Here is a 25150-nt window from a genome sequence, read left to right as displayed (position 1 = left end):
AGTTGGATTACTTTTTTCGTACACTTGTTGTGGTCGAGAGGACCAAACTAAAGTATTGAGAGTAATAAAAATCTAGCATAACAAAACAGAGCATAGTGTGTATTGGACCACATTGTATGTTGGACCATATTGAAGTATTTAAGCGTGCGGTAAAAAAAGCAAGTACCTGAATGATGTCACATGGATTGTTGACCTTCTATGTTGTGAAAATTGAGTTTTCGAATTTTACTCTACTTTTGTTTTATAAATCAGGGTGTATAATATTGTCCTACAACAAACACATAACCCAACAAAATGGCAAAAAACACAAAAGCAAGAAGAAAAAAAACTTGGAAAAACTCGATCTAGAGATGCTGAGGCAAAGTCATTTTTATTGTTTAGGTGTATGAACAGACTCTGTTTATTTCGAGAGCCAGTAGATGATAAGAAACAACGTACAAGCAGCGATAACAGCAGAGAGGATAAGTGTGTCCCGAGAACGTCTCCTTTTAATTGAACCTATTAAATCGAAAAAGCAAAATTAGCTCAAGGATTATAGAAGGTTAATGAGATTAACTGAAGATATCATATAGAGGTTGATGGAGATACCAAGTAAGCCACGAATCACTGGGAATTTGTCTCCGAGATTTTTTACTTTTCCTTGAACATCTGAAAACAGAGATCGTTGAGAGCCAAGAACTGATCTTGTTGCCTGAGCTTGACCAATGACTTCATCAATCTGCAGCCAAATTCTCCATAAAACTCATCATACGAATTACATTATAAAGAGGGCTATTAGTAGAGTATAACACTCAGATTACAAAAGCCATGACTACACAAAGTATCTTACGTGGTTTATACTTCCATGGATAGAAGCTCGCTCCCTTAGCACCTGCACACCTGGTGACATACTACCAGAAGCCTGCAGAAGCAAAAATAGAACCCAACATTCAATCAAAATGTGAGCATAGAAGGAATGCGTATCTCCAATCATAAGAATTTTCGTTTTCTAAACTAAAATGCTTTAGGAAACTCATTACCTTATATTCACTTATGTCATCCCTGACAGAACTTAAAAGCTCAGCATGCTCTCTCAGCGAGTTTATATTTCCTTTTATTCTTCGAAACTCCTAGAAAATATACATGAATATACATTATAGGAGGGAATACATGTCAGATAATACATATCACGTCATGATACTACAGGAACATAACTATCACTAAACAAAAGCCACACTGGTGCTAAGGTTTTTTGCCTTTTACAAGAAAATGGGACTGCGATTACTCATCTTGTATCACTAACTCTCGGATGCATGGTACCAAAACAGTGGATGCAAAGACATCTATTAACTTATCTACCTATGCATATACTACAAAGGTACTGAGCTGAAGATTATTGCATTAGTAGTAGCATTGAGATCAGAATTGTCAAGTTTGAGATGCCGGATCTATTCATTGCAGTTACTCCAGAATTCACTAAAAACTATGAAAACAACAAAAGAAATCTAGGTGAAGGGGCTAGCTATTAGAAAACTTGGAAAACCTGGGTATATTCATGAAGTATATCCCTGTGTCTTGCAAGCTTTTGGGTAACCGAAGTTGTGGGTGCAGCAGATGCAGCACATCTACTCATGGAATCATTAATGTCCAACAACTTCTCAAGCAACGATTGAATTTCCATCTCCATGGACTTCCATGATCTTCCAGATCCAACGGTTGGAGATCCAGCGTCGACATACCCTGAAACCAAAACATATGAACTCTCGTAAACAAAGGCACCTGAACTTTGCATTTCAACACTTTGCTAATGATTCATTACAAAAATAGTGCTTCCCTATCAATTGCAGCACTACTTCACCTTAATTTTGACAAATCCACTGAGAACACTATACAAACACATTCGGATTTATCCATTCTACAGCAAAGATATGAATCATAACATATAGAATGAGAGACAATCAAAATTCAATGCGTTGAAGGGATCATATCGAAAATTCATTCATCGATCCGTATCACATTACAAAGCTACTAACACAGAGAGCATGATCAAAGCTGAAAGGAAGAAGAACGAACCGCCTTGGGTAAACCTGGCGCCGAGCTTAGCGTAAGAAGAGAGCTTAACGTCGAGATCGCCTTCGATTTTACGAGCTTCCCGCCGAAGTTCCTCCCAACCAGATTCCTGCAGATCCAGACTCGATTCTGTCATTTTTCCGATCTTCAACAATTCTGATCAGTAACCTCTCCGTTCTCAGGTAAACTCGCCAGCTCCGCCTTGAACCAATGCCGGAGCAGCGACGATCTGATTGTAACTGAAACTACGACGAACGAGACTGAGAGAGGATCGCTCTCTTCCCTCCTCCGCTTCTTCTTCGCTCGACTAGTTATGGGCCTTTCTATCCATACAATTTTTATAATGGGCTTACTTCTTCGCTCGACTAGTTATGGGTCTTTCTATCCATACAATTTTAATAATGGGCTTACAGAGGCCCATTTTTGGTAAGCCTTAATTTGACTATCGACTTGGTGACCAGTGCAGTGAGTGACACGTTCTTGTACGTATGACGAACTGTACGGAAACACGACGCTGATGAGTTGGGGACATATAAAGGGAAAGATTCTAATTTTATACGATCACGATCGACAGAAGTGTTGTGTTTGGAACAAACTTCTTTCAGATTCTCATTATTATCGAAAGGTCCAAAACAATATTTTTTTTTTGTGATCCGCAAATTGTGCTAAACTTTATATAATCAAATCAGAAAAGTGTAGATTATAACAACACATAACCAATTGTGAATTTTAACTGTGACGACCAATATACAAATATCATTTAAATATGGCCATATGGGTTTATGGGAAACACAGTGATGGCAAAAAAGAAAAATATATAAACGAATATATTCTCCAGCTGGTAATATCTCATTATGAAACGTTTAAACGTCTTTTAGCTATGATACGGACTTGCAGCAAATATGATTCAAAAAAATTGTCGGTTGAAAATATAGATTGATCCTAAGGAATATTGGATTTTTGTGTATCTATTGTCGGGTTTCTTTTTTGTTTTTGCTTTGCTTGTAATTAATAAGGTAGTGTGTATCGTATAAGTACAATTAATATGTCAATATTACACTGACTGAATAAAAGAATTTTTTTTATATTTTAATTTTATTAGCTAATATGGCATTAGAGTGCAATACTGATTGATCTATCATGTGCTTTTTTCTTTTGGTTGATAATTTTTGGGTTTTTTTTTTTTCAGTTTTGTTTTGATTTCTTTGAACTTAAAACAGATTTTTTTGGATACAGCAAACACACGATCTTAAATTACAAAATGAACGTGTAAAGTAGATCAAAATATAGAGAAAATTATTCGTGGGAATTATTCACTACTTCAACACCAAAACGTTTAGTGAATCTCCCCCAATTACTCAAAACTAGATCTATCTTTATTCGCTTTTGCTTAAAAGTTTGTTTATCCTGATATGATTTTATATATTAACCATTATAAACGTACGCAAGTAACGCAACAAGAGGACGCACCGTACACATTTTGTTTTCGATCGTATTTATATATTTATGCATATTTTAACAAAATCACAGGCCAAGTAGATGATCACTGGGGCACTCACCCTGATTAAAAGAAGAACAAAAACAGTAGATGATCACTAACAAATAAATAAACGAGATGGTGGGGATTTTGATCTCGTGTAAGTGTTATCGAATAGGTTAGAAAAAACTTTGTCCCACTTGGCCAGCACACGTGTGGTGGCATAGTTTTGTCTTCATCTTCAAAGTTTAAACAGTATAATGAAGCTCCGACAAAACATTTCCAAATTAATAAACGTTATTTTTAGGCAATTGTTTAATAATGTATTCAGTCAGATTCAAACTCAACCATGAGTAAATATATGTGTAATTAAAGCTTCTATACGCTATACTACTTATTTTTTGTTTTTGTTTTGTGATTGATATAACCCATCCCAAAACGTTCATAGATGACGATAAACCTAGGCTAACGGTTAAGTGGGACGTGTCACATTTAATGTAAGATTCTTCGGGTTTGGACTTTGGACTATTTGCCAAGCGATATAGTATTAAACAAATGTGGCAGTTTTATTTAGCTTTTAATCCAACGGTCAAAAGTCTCAAGTCTTCATCTAACCGCTCATTTATTTAGACTTCATAGATAAACTCCTTTAAAATCCTCTGTCTTTCACTCACTCTTCTCTTGACCTCTTCTTCTTTATTAACGTTTTTACACATTACAAACTACAAAGCATTTCTCCCTTTTCCGTTTACATCATTCTTGCCGTCGATTTATCCCATAGGTGACTCCGCCGTCAAGATTCTGATTTTTGTTCATTTTTTTTTTTAACAAAGGAAATCACTAGAAATGTAAAAAGTGATTGATAATTTTGTTTTCTTGTCGTCCAAATGAATCACTCTTTATTTGACTCGTTAGTTCTTGTCTCGTTTCACTCTCTTAACCTCCGATATGTCTCAGATCTTTCAAAGAGTATAGCTTTGTGACAATACTGTTTTTAAAGTTAGCTAAGAAGATGAGGAAGAAGATCATAGGGTTTCGAATCGGGAGACGAGTCTCTAGATGGATCCTTCGTAATACCCGGATCCGACGTTCCGGTTACAACCGAGTACACTTGACCAGACAAGCTTGCAAGCTGAGACCACTCGCAAAACTCAAAAGCTGGGGACAACGTCTCAAGCAAGGTTTCAGACATTTCAGGTCTACGAGAAGATCCGAATGCATACCGGACCCAGTTCCAAAGGGACACTTAGCGATCTACGTGGGTCAAAAAGACGGCGACTGTCACAGAGTTTTGGTACCCATCGTTTACTTTAACCATCCTTTGTTCGGTGAGTTGCTCAAAGAATCCGAAAAAGAGTATGGATTCTGCCACGAAGGTGGTATCACTATTCCTTGTTTGTATTCTGACTTCGAACGGGTCAAGACCCGAATCGCATCCGGATCAAGTTCTCGGATATTTCCATGGAGCTGCCTTTGCCGCAATTGAAGACAATTATGGAAAAAGTTCTTAGGATTTTCAACCTTTTTTTAGTAGATATATTGTTCCCTTTAATTTACCATTTTCCTATCTTGTTACTTTTTGTCACTTTACTCTTTTCTTGTGATATATAGTCAATTATACAGTAAGATGATAATGTAAATAATTATTGGGTCTTGATAAATGATGTGATTAGCATGGGGACACTTAGTGGTATATTATCTTTGAACATTGATATAAAGATCAAATGGAATTGGTGATGAAACAGCAAAGAAAAAGTGTAACACGATTCTATTCTCTCTCTCTATGGTCTACTCAAGATTTTTTTTAGCTATCAACCGCAAGGATTTGTTTGTTGCTTGCTTATTCCCACTAACTTGATTCTAAACCTTTATCGAATAGTACTACTTCTACCAAAAGAAATATATTTCGGATACTATTTATGTGTGGCTAGGTTAGACGACAAAACATTTTGGCTTTTGTGGTTGCCTTGTCTGATTTGAATACGAAACACTTTGACGTGAAAGATGTTCAAATCTAAAACGAGCGTCGGGATGCGATTGATATCCGAAAAACAACTAATTCATTTATATATTTTTGACTTCTGGTTACATATATCTCTAATGTTCACACATATATACAAATATACAATGAATTGTTTAAATTTACACTGTGAAAAATATTATTAGTACAAACCACTTAACTAAAAATTACATGTTCCAAGTGACTTTTTGGTTACAGATGTTCGGTTTGTCTAAACGTACAAATAATGATGAATGCATGAAAACTATATTTGGGATACTCGTGATCAAATGAATTATGAGAGAATACTAAATTGATATTTCAATTTCATATGTCATATACTGACGATTCGTCCATAAGTAGAGTGCATAAGACACCGATGTTAAGTGCTCACATTTAAAATTATAATGACAAATATATATAGCACGAAATTGATATACGAATCTAGCTCGTTTATATATTTGACTTTACGTTTTCTGCTTTTCATCACTAATATTTGAGGAAAATTATTAACCAAAAATCCAGCTAAAAAGTCAAATACGATGGTTGGAAGAAAACATTCCACGTTAAGGTATCCGTGGTCATATGCATTTGAAGATATCGATGCCATGTATATGTATTCATTAGCAGTTAGTTATTGTGAAAAAGAAGACAGAAGAATGTTTTGAACTTGTTAGTTGTCATTTGTCAATAAGTATTCTCCTTCAACCTATATATCTCTACATAACGTAGTCTTGAGATAAAGAAAGAGGCAGCCGTGTTTTACCAAAAAATGGCTGACGTAGTGAGAATCTATGCACTTTACGCAGTACATGTTATCACAATTAATCTCAAAGACGGATCAAAAATAATAAGAAAAATAATAACCCGTACATTCACATCTCACATGCATATTTACTAATAGGGTAAATTGGTACTCTTATGTTGAAAAGTTACAATCAATCATGCATGTATGATTGTAAAAAAAAAAAAAAAAAACGACGTGCGGGTTCGGGCACTGCTTGAATACAATGAAATAAGTGTAAAAATTGATGATACTAAATTATGGAAACAATACATGCCACGGTTCTCGGAATAACTTTCTCCACTTGACCATATGTACATATATATATATATATCTATTGGTGGCTTGGTGCGATCTTTCCTTTTCAGGTGTATTAGTCGAAGATTTGTAATGAGACAATTTTCATCATAGGTTGAGTTATAGATTGGTCCAATATTAAGATTTATCTATTGAGTTGACATTAATTTGCATGTGTGGTCGTAACCATTAGCTGTTTTGGTCCATACAAAGAACATAAACCCAACTTGTAAGTACACGAGGCAAATAATTAGTGAGAATTTGTTTTAATTAATTGATATCGTTATAATTAAAGAGTTTTATATATACATATATGTTTCATCATATTAACCAAAAAAACCGTTTCAATTTTTTTTTGAACGAATCAAGCTTAGCTAGTATCCCTTGTAACACTGGGTCATAGAGAAGTTTAATGGGCCTTAATAAAGAAAATGAAATTACATACATGAATGAAAATCTATACTAATAAAGACTTCTTACAATGAAACAAGCAATATTTTATTCTTTATAATAGACGAATCAACTGCGTCGTATATACAGCTTAATTTGCATCATATATTAAATTTTTTAGAGACCAGATGTAAACGGTACGCTGGAAGGAATCCAAGAGCTACCGGCGAGGAAAGTACCAACAGTAAACTTGGAAGCCTCCGAAGCAGAACGAAGGACCCGGAACCCAGGCCATGTGACCCGACCGGAGGTTGAAGCACCTGGACCCGTGTTCTGAAACTCAGCGTAAAACAAAGTCCTCAAAGCGAAGTTACCATCCCACTCAAGCCAGCCACGTGGGTCGATCAAACTATCAAGAGAAGTCTTCATAAAGACCGTCCTAGAATATTGTCTCCAAGGTCGACCTAGATAAGTCTTGGTGGATCCCAAAACAGGTCGAAGATCAGAAGCTGCGGTGACCCGGGAGTTGTGGATAATAATACCCGTGTTTTGATTCGGGTCGGATCTTCCTTGAGCAGTGATTGTGTTGGTCTTGCTACGTGGGCGACGTGCAAAGATGTTGCAGTTCTGGAGAACCGCGGCTGCGTTTCCGAATATGAAATCGACGGTTCCGTAAACGTCACAATCGCGGTAAAACTGACGGTTGGAGTGGACGTAGAGTGTGTCTTGGTAACCTTCGAAACTGCATTGGTAGAAAACTGATAGATCCGACCCGGATCTTAGAGCTACCGCTTGTGCGTTGTTTGCACCCGCCGTGTTTCGGAACGTGATCCCACGCGCTATGAAACCGTCTCCGACCGCCGCTGCAATTATGTGAGACAAACCATTAATTCTTGTTTTTACATTTTGACTGAATGTTAATTAAACGTTATATAAATCTAATATATTATCATAAAGTATGTCTCTGTTGCAACTTTACTTTGGTAGAATTTTGTATAACGTCAAATTAAAAACGAACTATCAATAATTTTTGAATATATCAATAATTTTGCAAAAGAGTGATTTTATATAATTTTGTTAAGGAAGACAATAACAACGTACGAATTTGTGAAACTATTATGTCATTTCAGTAATGATTTTGTAAATTATTGAGTAATAATGGAGGGTTGCGTACATATCAAAATATCCGAAACATTATTGAAAAAAAAAACTAGGTTGACTTTATGTCTATCATAAGATTGTAAAGCGTTTTTTCTTCTTCTGCCACTTCATTGGTACGAAAAACATCTAGACCTACGGCTATCGTAGAAAATTCAAGACGAAATTCAAAATCTTGAACCTATAAAATATAAGACGCAGTGACGTGGTTTTTTTAAGTATCATTTTCAATTTCGCTATCTTGTTTGGTGTGTTCATGCACGTAACAATTCAAATGCTGACACACTAAACCTTATTATATCTCACGAAAATAAGCAAAGTTAATCATTTGTTGTTTTGTAACTTTACGTACCGACAGTAGCTGAATTAAACGTTGTCGTTCCTCCTCCAACACTTCGGCTTCCGGTAATAATCGTCCTTCCTTTACCATCACCTCTCAACATAACATTCTTTTTTCGAATCTCAAGATTCTCACTGTAAACGCCTTGCTTCACATATATCACAAACCTACCGCTTCCCGAAGCAGCGTTAATCGCGTCTTTTATCGTCTTGAAATTACCAGACCCGTCTTTCGCAACCACCGCGTTATCTCTTGGCGTCGAGGTTTGCAAAAGTTTCCTGTCACCGGGTTTGACCCACGACGGGAACCCATCTTTCTCCGGTGGGGTGTAGTTGAAAGGAACTTTGTTGATGGCGAGTGTATTGCATAAAAGATTTGAGACATTGTTTGACATCAAAGGAAGGACGATATCGGTAACACCGAGATCTACGAACCCGGCTCGACACGTGTCAAGATTTGTTAGAGCCGTGCTGAGCCATGTTTGCGCGTCGGTTTTCGAGCACTTCACGTTTGGATCCATTGTCTCGTTGATATTAGAGATGGTGTAGTCGTAGAGTTTGATACAATCTTCCCAAGCTGCTTTTTCGCGGGTGTCACGACACTTTGGTCCTAGTGTAGACGTGTGGGTTTTCGCAAGGATGGCTCGGTCTAATGCGAGTTTCATTGAGATTTTGAGGAACTCAGATTCAGACTTTATGGGTTTGTTGTCTAAGTTATGGGTTAAGAAATACTCGCAAGGTTTAGGGTTTGGAGTTTGGCTACACCACGCTTTCACGTCTTTCCGGTTGTACCCGGAAACGGTCGATGCCACGAGAATGCATAAGAGCACAAAGGTAGTAATATAAGCTCGAAAAGTCATTATAAGACCAAATGTTTTGCGAAAACAGAAGTTTGTGTTTGAAGGTATTGGATTGATGAGATTTATGTATTGAATCGATGTGCTTATATAGATGCGGGGTGATACTTGCTTTTTCCTAATTAAACAAATAAATAAATTTATTAATATGTGATTTCATTATAGTTTATCAACAAATGGAGTGGTAACGATCATGCCGTCATAGATTCTCTTTTGTTGATTTTTTTTTCTTTCTGAGCTATCTTTTTTGACGTGTGTAATACGCTGTGATTCAACTACGATACAAATTGAAGTGACTTTGAATAATAGTCTGAAAAAAAGATACTCGACAACCGATTTTTGTACACAATTTTGGACACATATTAAATGTGTTCGCAAGTAAATAATAGGTACGGTTTACGAATGAACTAGAAGACGTAACTAGTTAATGCTACTTTATATATCAAGTAATAATGTTTTCTACTAGTTAATTAGATTATATTCAGTTCTGAAATTCAATAACATAACTGGCATAAACGCGTCTTTGGAAGTTAATCGAATTCTCAAAAGTCTATTAAAAATAGGAGACTAAAAAAGTTCAAAGTCATGCCACTATAATTAATTTAGTTTGTAGCGACGTACAATAATTAAAATTATTATATGTGTGTAATTAAGGCAGAGACTGTGTAATCGCTATCCACAAAGACTAATCAACCGTTAACGTTAACTTCGATGTTTCACTGGTTTTATCGTTTTATCAATAAACGATTCCTTTGCCGTAGCCATTTGCACAAGTCTATTAAACATCAAGCAAATTCTCCTTTTTTAATTAAATATTAAGTTAAAGTAGACCATAATGGCGAAAAAGACAGTAGAAAATGATACTTTTTTTTTGTTGTTGTTAACAATCACAATAAAGATATATATTCTGCATGTACGTTTAGTCTTATCACGGGTTACATGTTGTTACTAGGTGATATGTGAGTAATTTGAAATTGACGAACTTTGTTTTCGGGTAGTTTTCGTGTACATAATCAGATTACAAAAGAAGATTATTCTAAAAGGTTTTCTAGCTGTATAATATTAATAGTTTTGTCATACGCAAAAAACTACCCAAAAAAACAAAGTTTTTCCACCTTTAGGCTTAATAATCTTTTTGTTTTGTTTGGGTATGAATATTAAGTTAAACTTAATAATCTTCTTGAGTCTGAAACCAATACTTGGTAAGATGTAAATCATTTTTTTTCAGTGGAAACTTTGAACTCGCGATCGGATGCAAGAACCTCAACCTTCCAAAAACAAATTAAAACTTTAATTGTTTATCAAGTGAACGAGCCGCGCAGAAGTATCCATTATTACGACAAATACAATTAGTATGTAATTCTAGATGAAGTCAATGAAAGTAAGGTGTTTAAGTAAAGATGGGAAAACATACACATATCAATACGTCCAACTAACTACGGAATCATCATATCTAACAAAATCCGGTTAGAGTTCATGTTTGAATAGATAGATTGATATGGCATTTTGGTGGTTAGAATTGAACAACGATCTCTGGAAAACATTTTTTAAACGTCTGTCAACTGTGCTTAAACTAATTAAGTTGTTAAGGAAACATATTTATAATAGATTCAACCATTTAATTAGTATGTGTTTTGTTTTCTTTTAAAAGCAAACAAATCGAGGATACGTAAGACTATGTCGATGGTAGGTTGGCCATCTAATATTTAAAAGCAAAAAAAAAAGATACTATTGATCTTATCCATCCAAAATCTTATTTGTTAAGTTGCATGTTGAAGAATTCGTTACATGCAATGCACACCTATAAAAGTAACACGGTATATAGTTACTAATTAAACATGTAACACCGCTGGGTCGAGACTCTGGACACAAGACAATGATATATGCGGGCTATAAGATTTAGACATCACATAGTGTGGTCAATATTGGGAGGTCCGCATTAGCCTGCTCAAGAAAGAAAATATAAGTTTTACGTATCTCTAGTTACACCAAAATGTGAATTTTTCTTTTGTGCTCACACTTAATTAGACTCTCCTTTTTTGTTTATGGTTATGTATATCAAATTTCAAAAAAAAATATTGTGTTGTACATAGATTAGACTATAGATTTGGGAAACGTCCTCGTTCAAAGCAAGTGTGCGTTACACGAAACGTCGACGGAAGAAACGAGGTTTCAAAAACTAGCAGAAACCGTAGAGAGGTCTCAATCCATGAGTAGATTACCAACACTATCATTTGGTCTATGTTGACTTTTAAGCACGACCACAAAACACTAACACGTTCCTTTTATTATTGGTAAACGAAATTAATTGTTTTTGAATAAAATAATTGTGAATGAAGTAACGCTACGATTTGACTCTGGACGTTAATTAGTCTTCTCATGGATTATCCATAGAAATTTCTTATTTAGGGACAACAAGAATAAAAATCAAATGCTGAAGAGGTTATCACCAATTTGAGTACTATCATAATACTCTTTTGACAAAATTACATCATGAATATACTTACAAAGCATTTAAAAACAACGGTTTGGTTGACGACATTTCTCACCTCTACGGGGATTTTGTTTTGTTTTGTTGACATTCCTAAGGACACATTATGATGCTTTACCATCGCAGAGACAAAATGTTTGATTAGTTTTTAAAAATTAATTAGAGTAGACAAATAAAAAATCAAAGTTATAAAAGGAAAATAACTATAATCTGTAGGTAATCTTGAAGCAACCTTTCCTTGAATGAACCGATTTTTCAGAAATTTCAAAAACAATCCAAGCCGATTTAGATATAATCTGTACATGTACAGGAGTCATGTTAGTTAAAGACCTATTTTAAGCAATGAAGACCAAATTTTAAATTATAAGCGGCAGTGCATATATGTGTTAAATACATCTAATCTATATCATACTATGTATTAATCATAATCTATTATATAAAAAGAAGACATTAGTATTTAAAATTCTCACGCAAAAGAAAAAGAGGTGCATAAGTAGGTGTAGCAATAATAGATAGACTTAAATTAAGATCGTTAAAACCTCGTTATCGAAAGGACGTACAAATATTAAATTGAAACTTTCTCGTTTTAACTAATAAATTGGAATATTCGGGTTTCCAGAATAGTTTAGTATAAAGACTATAAGGTACTGATTACTTATAACTCAAGTTTCCGTTCGAGGCCCGCAAAGACTTTGTTTGGCTGTCTTCGTTTCGATCCGTCCTTGATCGTAATCATTTTAGATTATGTTGTATATCCATCTCTTTTATTCACAACTGGGTGTTGCGAATTGTCAACGCCATTCGCATAAACTGTTCTATACAAATTACAAATATTTCTTGGTGTACGTCCGAGTACTTAAACCGTGTATAAGCACAATAAAATAGTTTTGGGTATCATCTTATAATATAAAACTTAAAACTGAATAGTGTACGCTATATTGCAAATTCTTTAGCTTGACACGACAAGACTAATACTTTCCATATAATTTATTTTAGCTAAAGCCTAACAAACTTTCATAGCTTATGTGATTTTCAAGTAATCATGTGTACTTTTTTTTTGTTCCAGGTGAATATACTTTAATTCTTATTTACGAAAATGGAAACTCTTTCAATTATCGGGAATTTAGCAACCAAAAAATAAAGATAAGTTTATTTTCTGGATGGTTTCAAGTTGTAAGAGATAAAACAACTTCACGTGATTTAAATTTGAATACATATGTACGAGACAAGTCCGCATGCATGAGATGAGATAATACATATGTACTTATTCCTAACCGATTGTTTTTTACACTTGTTAAATATCGATTTAGATGGTCAATTAATTTTTGTTTACTAGTGTGTATTAGAGATGGGCGGCCATGGACTTGGGCCCTAAAAGCCTGGTTTAAAGTTAAATGGGCCACCCAGGGAACACTTCAGTGCTATTATTGCATTATGTAACTTATGTGTATGCATGCAAGCAATTGATGTAAATGTTGTTGTGAGTATATACTTGATTATACAAAATCGAATGCAACGACAATAAATATTGGAAAAATGCGGTTTTATTTTAAGATTTGGTTAAAAAAATAAAATTAGAAAAATAACTAGTACGAGTCTCCCACTAATTGGGTACACGGTAATATTGGAAAAATGCGGTTTTATTTTAAGATTTGGTTAAAAAAATAAAATTAGAAAAATAACTAGTACGAGTCTCCCACTAATTGGGTACACGGTTATAATAGCTAATATCTCTACCTAATCATTTACTGTTCTTTAACCTTACCTCTTTTTGCTTCTTTCCAAAACTTTTTTTTTCTTATCAATATTTTCAGATCTCAGCTCCTTAGCTGATCCAGATAAATATCCATTCGAACTAGAACACGAACGAATACCAGATTCACTAGCATCCGGAAAACCAACTTAAAACAATTAAAATCCAAAGGAAAAAAATAATAAAATGGTTTCGGAAAGATCAAACCTATTCATCAAATTTATCTATTCATGAACTCTTTTATTCTATTAGTTACGTAACTTATTCGATACATTATTAGAGAAGCTTGTGGGCTTTCTTGTCCACAATTTCAAAATTGCATCAATCCATATAAACTTTTAAATGATATGATATTTTATACAATACATTTTAAAAGAATATGCATTTATAAATAATGTCATGATATTTTATACATTAGACAAATGCAGGTTGTGTAAATGATGTTTTTAAATAAAAAGCTTTGACAAATTTAAGATCTAGTACGACTTCTAAGACTACTTTGTTGTACAGAATGTGTTTTTGGCGTATAAAAAACCTTTGGCACATTCAAAAGTATAGAAGTAAATAAAAAAGCCTTTGTCACAATGAAGACCGGCCCGGAGCAGAAGCCCAACAAGCAGCAGCTTTAGGCAGCAGATTATATAATTTATTTATAGGGAATCATTCAAAGTGATACGTGGTAGTATAGTGGGTTGGTGTCTTGTCTGTTCTCGTTACGAAGGTTCGAGCCCTACCGGTTGCGATTTTTTAAACGACTTTTTTTTAAAATAATTTTTGATTGTGTCTTAACACTTTTATGTAGTGTTGTCATCAAAACCAGTTAAACAGAGAAGATTTAAAAAACGACGTCGTTTGGGGGATATGTTAATTTTTCGTAACATCATCAAGTCATCGATAAACCCTAGAGTCTCTCTCGTCTTCTCTTTTCTGTTTCTCTCTCTCCAAAATTCAGACCGGCGATTTTGGAGGTGGTTCTCTGATTGAACTGTTGAGGGCTTTAGATACGACGATCAAGGAAATTGAATGGCCGGTGAATCAGATGCATCGACCATTGCGACTCTTTCCTGTGCTCGCTGCCAGAAGCCTGCCCATCTTCAGTACGTAATTACCCTTTCTTCCTTTCTATATGACTTGCATAGTTTGTATCAAAGTTTCGATTTTTTTCGAGAACTGTTGCTTTTTAGCTAGGTTAGGAGATGGAATGATGATGCCCACTTCGATTTCAGATGTTATTGATTAATTGATATCGTGTTTGAGCATTGTTTCATGTTTGTTTTTGTTTGGCTCTTGATTTGGAATGAACTGTTTGTTTATGTTTGCAGGTGTCCTAAATGCGTAGACTTGAAGCTTCCTCGTGAAGAAGCCTCTTTCTGGTATATGTCTACCTTTAACCTTTTTTAATTACTTGGCGAGTCTAAAGTTTTGATTTTTATCTTTCCATTCTTATGGTTACAGCACTCAAGAATGTTTCAAGGCAGCTTGGAGCTCGCACAAGTCAGTACATTTGAAAGCTCAGCTGTCTTCACTTGCCAAATCCCTTCCCGGTGATCAGAACTCTGATCTTATTTCTCAAGGTTGGCTCTATTGCGTGAAGAAAGGCCAAGCTAGAACACCTAAGCTTCCTCACTTTGATTGGACTGGGTTTGTAACCTATATTTCCCAGTGTTGTTTCTTGATTAGATTTTGTGTAATGTTACTTCTTCCTGATTTTGGACTTCTTATATCTTCTTCTTGCGTTGTGTAGGCCCCTAAAGCAATATCCTATATCTACCAAGCGTGTTGTGCCTGCTGGGATTGATAAGCCTGACTGGGCAATTGATGTAAGTGTCCAGTGTCCACCATTTTGTGATCTGGATTTATTGTTCTGCTGCACCAGTACTCTACTACTAGCAACGTTGAAGTCGATTTAATTCGACTTTGATAGTGTAGTGATTAGTTATCTAATAATGGCTTCGTCTCAAGACTTGTACTTTTGACTTGAGTTGTTATAAAACAGTTCCCTGTACTATGTCTGTGTAGATTTTACTTTGTCTTGCTATGAGTTTATAGATTCTAATATTCCATGTTATACTTTCTACCATTTTCTTCAGGGGACTCCTAAAATTGAGCCGAATAGTGATCTACAACATGTTGTTGAGGTTAGTGATGCTTTAATACATTAGCCTTTGTTCATTCAATTGTCCTGAATGCGGAGCCATGAACACAAATCTTTTATCTCATGGTCACTAACAATGTATTTTGGTTGTCTTGTAGATAAAAACGCCCGAACAAATCCAGAGATTGCGTGAAACCTGTAAAGTTAGTAGTGCTATTTTCTTTCTTTCATGTAATGACATTGGATTCCCACTGATCTTTTTACACGGTTCTTATTTGAATCTTCTGTTATCAGATTGCCAGAGAGGTCTTGGATGCAGCCGCTAGGGTGATTCGCCCCGGTGTGACTACTGATGAGATTGATCGAGTAGTTCATGAAGCAACTATTGCAGCAGGTTTGTGTCTTCTAGGATTTACTGTTTACTTTAAATCTTTTAGTTTTTCTTATTTTCTCTGTAAGTCAATCACTCAAGTTCATCACAGCAGCATTATAACTATTGTATAATCTTATGTTCTGGCAGGAGGATATCCATCGCCCCTCAACTACTATTTCTTTCCCAAATCTTGCTGCACGTAGGTACTTCTTTTGTGTCTATATTATTACCTCTACCATGTTTTCCCTCTACTTCTAAAGTGTATGTTCTGAATATTCCCTTTCAGATCTGTTAATGAAGTAATTTGTCATGGAATTCCTGATGCGAGGTATGCTTTTTATCTAGACCTTTTTGAACCTTTCTAACAACATAGCTAAAAGGACTTAGGAAATTTTACGCTAATCACTCATGCTTTAATTGCTTCAGGAAACTTGAAGATGGTGATATAGTAAATGTTGATGTAACAGTCTACTATAAAGGTTGCCATGGTAAGATTATCTCCTGCAAAAAAATTGATAGTTTTTCTTATTTATGTTACCTGTTGAGATATGCTGTCTCATGGAATGATGTTTGGGTAGGTGACCTTAATGACACATACTTTGTTGGAAACGTTGACGAAGCATCACGTCAACTGGTTAAATGCACATATGAGTGCCTGGAGAAAGCCATAGCAATTGGTAGGTGCTAAGTTACACTTGTTCTAACTTCTAAGCTTTAATGTTTTGACTGTAGTCTATGTCAAAAAATTGAGAAGAGATGCTGATGCTTTCTATGATTTGTCTCTTTCAGTTAAACCCGGAGTAAGATTTCGTGAAATCGGAGAGATAGTCAACCGCCATGCTACAATGTCTGGGTTTTCAGTGGTAAAGTCTTGGTTTTTCTTTCTTGGCTGTTTATGATCATCATAGCATCTGTCTGCGTAATTAAAAAACTTACTTGTGGTTAAACAGGTGAGATCCTATTGTGGTCATGGTATTGGAGATCTCTTCCATTGTGCCCCAAACATTCCTCACTATGCAAGTATCCTTTGTTATTTTAGAATTTCGTGACATTGTATGTTGTTGTCTTGTTAGTCTATTTTTCCATTGTAAATTTTCTTAACCTCAAAATCAGGAAACAAAGCAGTTGGAGTGATGAAAGCAGGTCAGACTTTCACAATTGAGCCAATGATCAACGCAGGTGAGTTTCTTTTTTTTCCCCATTCCTTCAATGTTTAAACTTGTTACTCCATTTACTTAACATAAGGACATTTTCATGATAGGGGGATGGCGGGATCGAACATGGCCTGATGGATGGACTGCAGTTACTGCAGATGGAAAACGCAGCGCTCAGTTTGAGCATACCCTCTTGGTAACGGAGACAGGTGTTGAGGTTTTAACGGCGAGGCTTCCTTCATCGCCGGATGTATACCCTTGGCTTACCTAGTGATTTAAGGGGCATGGTTCCTATTTCTTTTTCTGATTCATTGGGTTTGATTCGTAAACTTTGGAATATTAGTGTCATCTTTTTGCCATTCAAGACCATTTGATCTCTGTTACCTTGTTGTCGTTTATGTAATTTTATTATTACTTTCATTTTGATTAAAATGTAAGAAACCTGTTTTTATCTCAACCTGTTACCGTTTTCATTTTTTCGTTATATTATGACGAGGACAACTTTTTAGGCTAAAATCAGAACCTGAGATTCTGAACAAATCGATATAAACCAGTTTGGACGTCGCTTGGATATTAAATCGCATAGAGGATTCTCTGGTTTACAATCATACCAAGACTAATTGCACATTTATACTAAACCAGACATTCACCCAGATAAGAAATCATCTAACTTGGAACAGACCAAACCAACCAGGAAGTAAGAAGAAAGAACAGTAGAAGGAAGGTCTGGTGGAGCACGGGATAGAGGATCAAGACGGGCTGTGATGACATGCTGAATTCCATTGATGACATGCTTCTTGGGTAAATAAGGTTATTAAATTATCACGTTTTGGGATTGGTTTTTAGTGTAACTTCTTGGGCAATTGAGCACCACATATCTTCTACATATGTTAGTATTTTGTAATAGAGCTTGATAACTCCAAATCTATTAAAATTCTATAGCATTACAAAATGGCTAATAAAAAATATTGCGACCTTAGAACGGAAATATATATTTTCCTTAATCTAGTCATACTAAAACATTTTGATTATTAGTTAGGATAGTACATATAACATCATCACACTATCACAAATATTCAATTATAACTTCGCAGAAAAAAAAAAAAAACTAATTAATTAAAAAAAACAGTTATCATATAATTAAGACGTCAAAAAAGAAAAATACAAACACTAAGGATGTACTCAATCAAGCATTTCAATTGATTTTTGTTAAATAATAAATTATATGTTATTTTATTATATATTAAAAAACATCCGATGAAATTTAATGTTATTAAATTAATAATTTTATAAGCTCTATGCTATTAAAAACATTTAAGGATTTAATTTGTAATGAATTTAATAGATTTTAATGGATTTTCTTAATTAAAACTACAACATAAATTTTAATTCACATGGTTTTAACTAGAATTTGAGAGGATTTTACAATAATCATAACAACTTCCATAAATTCACCAAATTGATCATATGTAAAGATGCACACATTATACACATCTTCATCCCACTATACCAATTACTATGAAGGAAAATCGATATTGATCACATATCAATAATACATTTGTGTACTCAAATATATTTAACATCAAAAGATTAAAGGATGAATGTAATGAACAAAATTCCAAATAGAAAAATATGTTTTCAAAGATATTAAACATCAAAATATCAAAGTTACAAATCAATAATATCTATGTATCTTCAAACATATCATCTCATCTAGCACACATTTCAAATACTTGATCATGTGTTTTTTCTTGTCCACTTTGCCATAAAAACTCAAGTGTACATTCATCAATTGTGAGTAATTATTATTTTGCTTTATGAAGTTTCTTTTTCATTAAAAGGTCTTATGCAACAATTGACTATGATTTTTTTTCTTTCATATCTACAATTAAATACAAAAAATACAACAACAAATCTCATTGAAAGTACTTGAATACTCTGTGGAAGAGGTTTTAGGTTTATAAGATTTTAACGATTTCGAAAAGAAAATCAAATGCCACTGTGGAAGAGAGGTACCGTCGAAGAAATTTTAGGTTTTATAAATTTTAAAAAGCTTTGGAATACTCTCTTTAAGAAAGAGGTTTTAGGTCCCAATACATAATATCTCTCCTTATAGTTCTTGCACAAATAGTGCTTAATCATCAATAAAAATTTTAGAATTATTGATCCGGTTGGAAAGAAAATGAACATGTAATAAGCAAATAAGAAATTACATTTGAATTGTATACAACAATAACATGTTTTTCAAAGATATTAATGGGAGAACTATTTTTCATGTTCTTAGATTAAATATATTGTGTAAATAATCTAAGATCAGTTGTTAAGATCATAGAGAAAAAAAATGGGGAAACTAATTATGGTGTTCTTAGAATAAATATAAAGTGAAATAATGTAAGATCAGTAGTTAAGATCTTTTGTTAAAAAGCTAGTTATTGGGAGAACATGTTTAAGATCATAAGATTTAATAATATAATATTCATAAATATTTCACAAATTATAAAAACTTATAAAATAACATTTAAATTGCTTACTTATAAACTTGAAAATAAAATGTTAAAAAAACTAACATATTACATATTACCAAATTTATTCCAGATATGCTCTATCAAATCCTCCTTTAATTTCTGATGTGCTTGTCGATCACGAACTATTGTATGGCCATCACCTAAACCCTCAAGATTTGTAGACATATTAACTGAAAACGAAAGATCCGGAATATTTCTGGTTCCATCTTCTTATTAGAATTCATGTGCGTCATAGAGTGTGTATGAATCTCGTTCATCTTCGACAATCATATTATGGAGTATGAGACATGCTCTCATAATATATGCAATCTTACCCTTTGACCATAAAAGAGATGGATTTTTAATCATGGCGAATCTAGATTGTAGGACTCCAAATGCACGCTCAACATCTTTTCGTGCACCTTCTTGTTTTTCTGCAAACAAACGATGTTTCGGATGTTGTGGTTGTGGGATGGATTTAACAAATGTCGCCCATTCCGGGTAAATACCATCCGTCAGATAGTAAGCCAAATTATATTCATTTCCGTTGACATAGTACGTAACTTCGGGAGCTCGACCGTAAATAATGTCATTAAATACTGGTGATTGATCAAGAACATTTAAATCGTTACAAGTACCTGGACTTTAAATCAAAAAGTTGAGCTGTGAGCTGTGAACTTTTGGACACAGCAGTACATTGTTGTATCGGTGAGAAACCATTCCGGAAAGTTGCATCCTTTTTTGGTTTAAAATATGGAACTTCTTCACTGAGACGATTGACAATACGCAAGAACAATGACTTGTTCATGCGAAACCGTCAGCGAAATTGCTTCGTCGTGTAAGTCGGATTATCACTAAAATAATCGTTCCACAAACGTTCGTGGACTTCTTCCCGTTGTCTATCGATATGCGTACGTGTAGTCTTTTCCTCCGGAATTTACTCTTCAGCAGCTTCAAATTGATTATTATATTGCTCTTGGAAAAATTGGTTCATACTATCATTATTTGGATCATAATGATAGTGAAATTTGTTAAAATTGTTGGAAGAAGAAGCCATAGCAATAAAGAAGAAAAAGAATTATTTGTTGTTGTAGAGAGAAGCAAGGAGGAAGGAGCAAGGAAGAAATGTTTATTTTGGTGCAAGGAGCAAATGTTTGTTTTTGATGAAAAAACATTGTGCTCTTCTCATCTCATATATACAAGTGATGAAACTAAAATCCAAAGAAACAAAATGATACTAAACATCACGGGTTCACATACACACATCAACATTCACGGGTTCACATACTATCAAACTAGTCTAAACAAAAATCCAAACAACATCCACACATCAACATTCACGGGTTCACATACACACATCCGAAAACAAACAACATCCACACAACAACATTCACGGGTAGACATACACACATCCGAAAACAAACAACATCCACACATCCGAAAACAAACAACAACCACACATCCGAGACATTACTTGAGCTGGTTCACGTGGTCAGTCAGCTGTATCACTTGGTGTTGGAGCTGGATCACTTGATCCTTCAGCTGGATCACAAGTACCTTGAGGTGGATCATTTGGTCGTTGAGCTGGATCACCTGTTCGTTGAGCAGATTCAGTTGAGCTGGATCAATCGCAGGAGCTGGTACGTTGAGCAGGTTCAGTTGAGCTGGATCAATCGCAGGAGCTGGTACGTTGACCTGGTTCCGGAGGCATACCAAAACAAAGAAACACTTACTTGACAGTAACTATGTCTAACATCCGACACCACAAAATGAAACCAATACCAAACCAAAACAAATATGGTGAGACATAAAGACCAAAACAAAGAGACACTTACTTGACAACAACAATGTCTAACATCCGACACCACAAAACCAAACCATAACCAATTATAATCACAGAATAAACACTAATATCACAACTCAATTCAAGAATCCAACCTTGCGACTAACCTTTATCTTTCGAGCAAACGCAGATTTCTTGAAGAATCCGGTGTAGTTTCCACTTGTTGACCTCACCTACAAACTCCGAGACAAAGAAATTTCAAGTTTAATTCATCAGTTTTATTGTTGATACAAAAATCTAAATACAACTCTCGGAATTCAATCATAGATAGATATAGATTAATCCCAAATCCTATACTATAATCGTATAATGATTAATCCCAAATCCTGTACTACACTGAAACCTAATCGTTTACCCTAAACCGAAATCTTACAGATTTGAGATTAACCCTAAATCGATAAAACCTAATTCAAAGATTGAAAGAGGAAACGACTGTGACAAACCTTCTCTGTATGACCGGAGATTTGCCCAACAAAGGAGAGGAGGAGACAAAGGCGAGTCGATTTTGATTTTGATTTCGATCGAGATTTGGTTTCGATTTGCCAAAAGCCGGACAACGGAAACGACGGAGACAACGACGGAGACAAGGAAGGAATAGGACGAAACTAGCTAAGATCCTTTCGATTTTGGTGTTTATATTGCCGGAAAATGGAGCTTCGGCGGCAAGGATGGCGAGAACGAAGCTGTCGCCTTTTCCAGAAGAGAAAGAAACCCTAGACACGATTTGCTGCGAATGAAAGAAATGAAAAAATTAACCTTCTCTCCCTTATTTTTTCGACCAATCAGAGGAGAGGAAAAATATTAGAACACCCTTTGGATCAGTTCTGAACCAAGATCAAAAATATTGATCTAAGCCCACTGTTTCTTATTTTTATTATTTATTGGGCTTAGAATAGGGGGAAAGTTATCCCATTAAGGATGGCCTTATGTATAACATATTATTAAAACTATATAAAAATCAGATATTATGATTAACAAAATGATTTAATGTTTAGGTAAAAAGGCCAATTGGATCCATTATCTTGTCTACCCAATTTCAGTATGACAGTGCTTTCATTATGTGTAAAAATTGTTGTCTTGCATTATCCCAATAAGAATTTTGCAAGACACAAAACTGACCAACATCATCTCTTGCATGATAGTCTCTTAGCAAATAATCACTTGTACAATTATGTTAAACGATGTTAAATATATGAATTATTTAAAAATGAGGTAATAATGAAACAAATTATAAATAATTGATATTCAAATTAAGTTTCCTTTTTGTTTAATCATTTATTTATAATAAATATTCTAAGAGAAAAAAACATAAACGACAATTAAACTAGATATCTTAGAAAGCGGCAACTACGGTTTGTGGAAACATCTCGTCGGATAACTACGGTTTCTTTAGTTTGTGCTTATCTAGAGAGAAAGATGAGCCACGATGAACTATATGATGAACCAAAAAATGAGTGGCGGATCTAGCAAAATGAAAAGTGTTTGTTTAAAACTAGGTTGGACGCCGTTTGGCTATAGGATATTAAATCACAGACTCGAAGATAACAACTTTGTTTTTTTTTTTTGGATAATAGATGATACAGGATAGGCTTGCTGAGAATATAATTATAACAAAGATGAGATAAAAATTGCACACCAAAGTGACAGTTCCTTCACTCAAGGACCTTCACACCTGAAACATAAACTCGGCTTTGAATCACACTGCCACCAATCCAAAACCCCGGCATAACCATTAAACCAACCCTTGGGTTCTCTTCTTTTTCATCCACAACTATGTTCTTCACAACACTCTCCATGTATGAATCAGAGAACTCACTACCCTTCTTCACTTGGAAGATCTTTGCAGCTGGATCAAACGAGTACGCAAGCCTGTGCAAGATCCATATCGACTTTGCAAGTTTCAAGAAGGCCTGGTAAAACGCGGTCCTCGGGTGCCCACCTCCTGTCACGTAGTCACGCTGGTCTAGATTCCCAAAGAAAGAAGCTTCCATCTTTGGGTGGACCAAGATGAGATACTTGCTCCTACAGAATACACCAAAGTTGGAATCAGGGCTTGTACCTAGAGCATCTAGTGGATCCATGTCCTTGAGAGCAAGAAACTGGCGGAAGAAGGTGTCAGTGTCGTCATCAGCCATAACCGTAGTACTCTCTGAGTTAACTGAGAAATTCTTCTGCTGAAACCCACTGAACATCCTTTGGCAAATGTATGATTCAAATGCATATTTCTTGTGAGGCCTCTTGGCGTAAGCAACATCAGGTTCAATAGAATTGGCTGCAGAATCAAGATCCCATCCCGCAGCTTTCATCATGTTGATCAGTGGCTTGGAGAAATCATGCACAGCTTTAGCAGCAGTTTCGTAAGTAGATATGAAGAGTTCAGTGGTTAAGTCAGGAAACTGCAAATTGCCATTATCTCCACCAGAACCTTCGTTTGTAGACATACCCCTTAACTTGAGATTCTTCTCAAGCTTAAGTCGTTTCTGGTTAGCTTCTTCAATCTTCTGCAGCATCTGAGTGATCTCAGAATCCTTGTTCTGTATCTCAGACTGAAACTTCTTCACCATAACCTCATAAGTCTTCAAGAGACTCTGCTGTTCTTGAATCTCTGCAGCTAAACGAGAGTCTTGTGGAGAGACACAAACAGGTTTGGGGTTATTCTCTCTGTAAAAATGCTTCAGTTCTGAAAGATTCTTGAGTTCAGAAATGACAACTTTATCAGCTGCCTGAATCTTCTCAGGATCGTAAGGGGTATGAGCACTTTGAAGCTCGATGTAAGCAGATTTCAAAGAAGAGATGTTTCCAAAGAGATTGGAAATAAGTGCTTCCATAGCTTCTGGATTCTGATTGATAGACTCTTCCATCATTGGTTGAGGATGGACCTTTTGGTTGTTGTTGTTGTTGCTCTCACGGAGTTGGGTTTCTTTCAACCCACTTGGTAGCATACTTGAAACAACCAAACCAGATGTATTCTCTCTCTAATCCAAATTTGTCCTGCAATTTGTCTCAGAATCATCAAACTTGTGTTCATAGGAGACTCAATTTGAAAAAAAACCAGAAAACGAAACTAGTTCACAAAAGCAAATCTCTCGTTAAGACCTTCTTCGTTTTACTACAGATCTTTAAGTGAAAAATGTGAAATTTATCAAAACCCTAAAGATCTTTCTAATACTGTACATTCCCAGATAATGTTCTTTCAAAAATTTTAGCAATTTACAAAGAAGTACATCTGAATCGAGAGAGAAGAGATCGGAAACAAAAGAGATCACCTGGATTTGCTCCGTTTCAGACAAAAGAAAGAAGTTTCGCGAGACAAGAGTCAACTAAGGTTTTGATCAGCTTTCACGCCAAGTAAGTAGAGGAGAAGGAAACATCAAGCTCACGGTCGGATCCTTCGCCGGAGATTTAGCCGGAGGTGAAGGAAATATACAGAGAAAGGTATTATACTTTTTTAGGAAGTGAACGAATTGGTAAAGTATCTCTCTCATTCATTATTTCTTCTACTTGCTTTTAAAAGCCTCTAAACCAGTCAGAGGGTTTCCCAATAGCAGTGGTCCAGCCAAAACCGGAATTCAAAATCGGCTCGAATA

The 25150-nt window shown here is 35.1% G+C and overlaps 5 protein-coding genes and 1 long non-coding RNA gene across 8 annotated transcripts; 2 read left to right on the top strand and 4 right to left on the bottom strand.

The window, feature by feature from the left end:
• Positions 1-215: 215 nt before the first annotated feature.
• LOC104784813 (Golgi SNAP receptor complex member 1-2) lies at positions 216-2366 on the bottom strand. The gene is made up of 6 exons (XM_010509899.3): positions 2053-2366; positions 1523-1719; positions 1020-1109; positions 830-901; positions 589-718; positions 216-498 (listed from the first exon to the last, which is right to left on the bottom strand). Exons 1-6 carry the CDS (start codon positions 2183-2185, stop codon positions 401-403), a joined length of 720 nt encoding a protein of 239 aa, XP_010508201.1. The 5' UTR covers positions 2186-2366; the 3' UTR covers positions 216-400.
• A 2032-nt stretch (positions 2367-4398) lies between these two features.
• Positions 4399-5209, top strand: LOC104784811 (auxin-responsive protein SAUR36). Its single transcript, XM_010509898.2, has one exon. The coding sequence runs from the start codon at positions 4539-4541 to the stop codon at positions 5010-5012; it is 474 nt and encodes a 157-aa protein (XP_010508200.1). The 5' UTR covers positions 4399-4538; the 3' UTR covers positions 5013-5209.
• A 1797-nt stretch (positions 5210-7006) lies between these two features.
• Positions 7007-9533, bottom strand: LOC104784810 (putative pectinesterase/pectinesterase inhibitor 17). Its single transcript, XM_010509897.3, has 2 exons — positions 8507-9533; positions 7007-7859 (listed from the first exon to the last, which is right to left on the bottom strand). The coding sequence occupies exons 1-2, from the start codon at positions 9351-9353 to the stop codon at positions 7174-7176; spliced, it is 1533 nt and encodes a 510-aa protein (XP_010508199.1). The 5' UTR covers positions 9354-9533; the 3' UTR covers positions 7007-7173.
• Positions 9534-14265: 4732 nt separating this feature from the next.
• Positions 14266-17673, top strand: LOC104784809 (methionine aminopeptidase 1A). 3 transcript variants are annotated; one of them, XM_010509896.3, is made up of 15 exons: positions 14266-14691; positions 14917-14967; positions 15050-15235; positions 15339-15414; positions 15685-15732; positions 15848-15892; positions 15984-16083; positions 16210-16261; positions 16349-16390; positions 16489-16550; positions 16641-16739; positions 16852-16925; positions 17013-17082; positions 17176-17241; positions 17324-17673. In XM_010509896.3, the coding sequence occupies exons 1-15, from the start codon at positions 14618-14620 to the stop codon at positions 17485-17487; spliced, it is 1209 nt and encodes a 402-aa protein (XP_010508198.1). In that variant the 5' UTR covers positions 14266-14617; the 3' UTR covers positions 17488-17673. The 3 variants fall into 3 exon arrangements, with proteins under 3 accessions (XP_010508198.1, XP_087369065.1, XP_087369064.1); XM_087512939.1 differs by having other exon boundaries at positions 14301-14691; positions 16210-16265; XM_087512938.1 differs by lacking the exons at positions 17176-17241; positions 17324-17673 and having other exon boundaries at positions 14301-14691; positions 17013-17131.
• Positions 17674-20945: 3272 nt separating this feature from the next.
• LOC147943168 (uncharacterized) lies at positions 20946-22365 on the bottom strand. The gene is made up of 3 exons (XR_015558505.1): positions 22007-22365; positions 21671-21736; positions 20946-21415 (listed from the first exon to the last, which is right to left on the bottom strand). It is a non-coding gene; the product is annotated as an uncharacterized LOC147943168 (long non-coding RNA).
• A 738-nt stretch (positions 22366-23103) lies between these two features.
• Positions 23104-25047, bottom strand: LOC104784808 (protein GRAVITROPIC IN THE LIGHT 1). Its single transcript, XM_087512937.1, has 2 exons — positions 24830-25047; positions 23104-24554 (listed from the first exon to the last, which is right to left on the bottom strand). The coding sequence occupies exon 2, from the start codon at positions 24503-24505 to the stop codon at positions 23216-23218; it is 1290 nt and encodes a 429-aa protein (XP_087369063.1). The 5' UTR covers positions 24506-24554; positions 24830-25047; the 3' UTR covers positions 23104-23215.
• Between the last annotated feature and the right edge of the window lie 103 nt (positions 25048-25150).

Source organism: Camelina sativa, chromosome 5 (assembly GCF_030686135.1).
Source record: "Camelina sativa cultivar CO46 ecotype springtype chromosome 5, ASM3068613v1".
Lineage (NCBI taxonomy): Eukaryota > Viridiplantae > Streptophyta > Magnoliopsida > Brassicales > Brassicaceae > Camelina > Camelina sativa.
Note: the sequence above shows the minus strand (reverse complement) of the source record. Positions and strands in the feature narration are given on the sequence as shown.

Coding starts and splice junctions, on each gene's coding strand:
- LOC104784813 (XM_010509899.3), bottom strand. CDS start 2,185: ATGACAGAATCGAGTCTGGATCTGCAGGAATCTGGTTGGGAGGAACTT. Junction 1,720..2,052: donor CGCCAGGTTTACCCAAGGCG/GTTCGTTCTTCT, acceptor TTTTGGTTTCAG/GGTATGTCGACGCTGGATCT. Junction 499..588: donor AGTGATTCGTGGCTTACTTG/GTATCTCCATCA, acceptor TCGATTTAATAG/GTTCAATTAAAAGGAGACGT.
- LOC104784811 (XM_010509898.2), top strand. CDS start 4,539: ATGAGGAAGAAGATCATAGGGTTTCGAATCGGGAGACGAGTCTCTAGA.
- LOC104784810 (XM_010509897.3), bottom strand. CDS start 9,353: ATGACTTTTCGAGCTTATATTACTACCTTTGTGCTCTTATGCATTCTC. Junction 7,860..8,506: donor GTTTAATTCAGCTACTGTCG/GTACGTAAAGTT, acceptor ACATAATTGCAG/CGGCGGTCGGAGACGGTTTC.
- LOC104784809 (XM_010509896.3), top strand. CDS start 14,618: ATGGCCGGTGAATCAGATGCATCGACCATTGCGACTCTTTCCTGTGCT. Junction 15,893..15,983: donor GATTGCGTGAAACCTGTAAA/GTTAGTAGTGCT, acceptor TTCTGTTATCAG/ATTGCCAGAGAGGTCTTGGA. Junction 16,740..16,851: donor GGAGAAAGCCATAGCAATTG/GTAGGTGCTAAG, acceptor TGTCTCTTTCAG/TTAAACCCGGAGTAAGATTT.
- LOC104784808 (XM_087512937.1), bottom strand. CDS start 24,505: ATGCTACCAAGTGGGTTGAAAGAAACCCAACTCCGTGAGAGCAACAAC.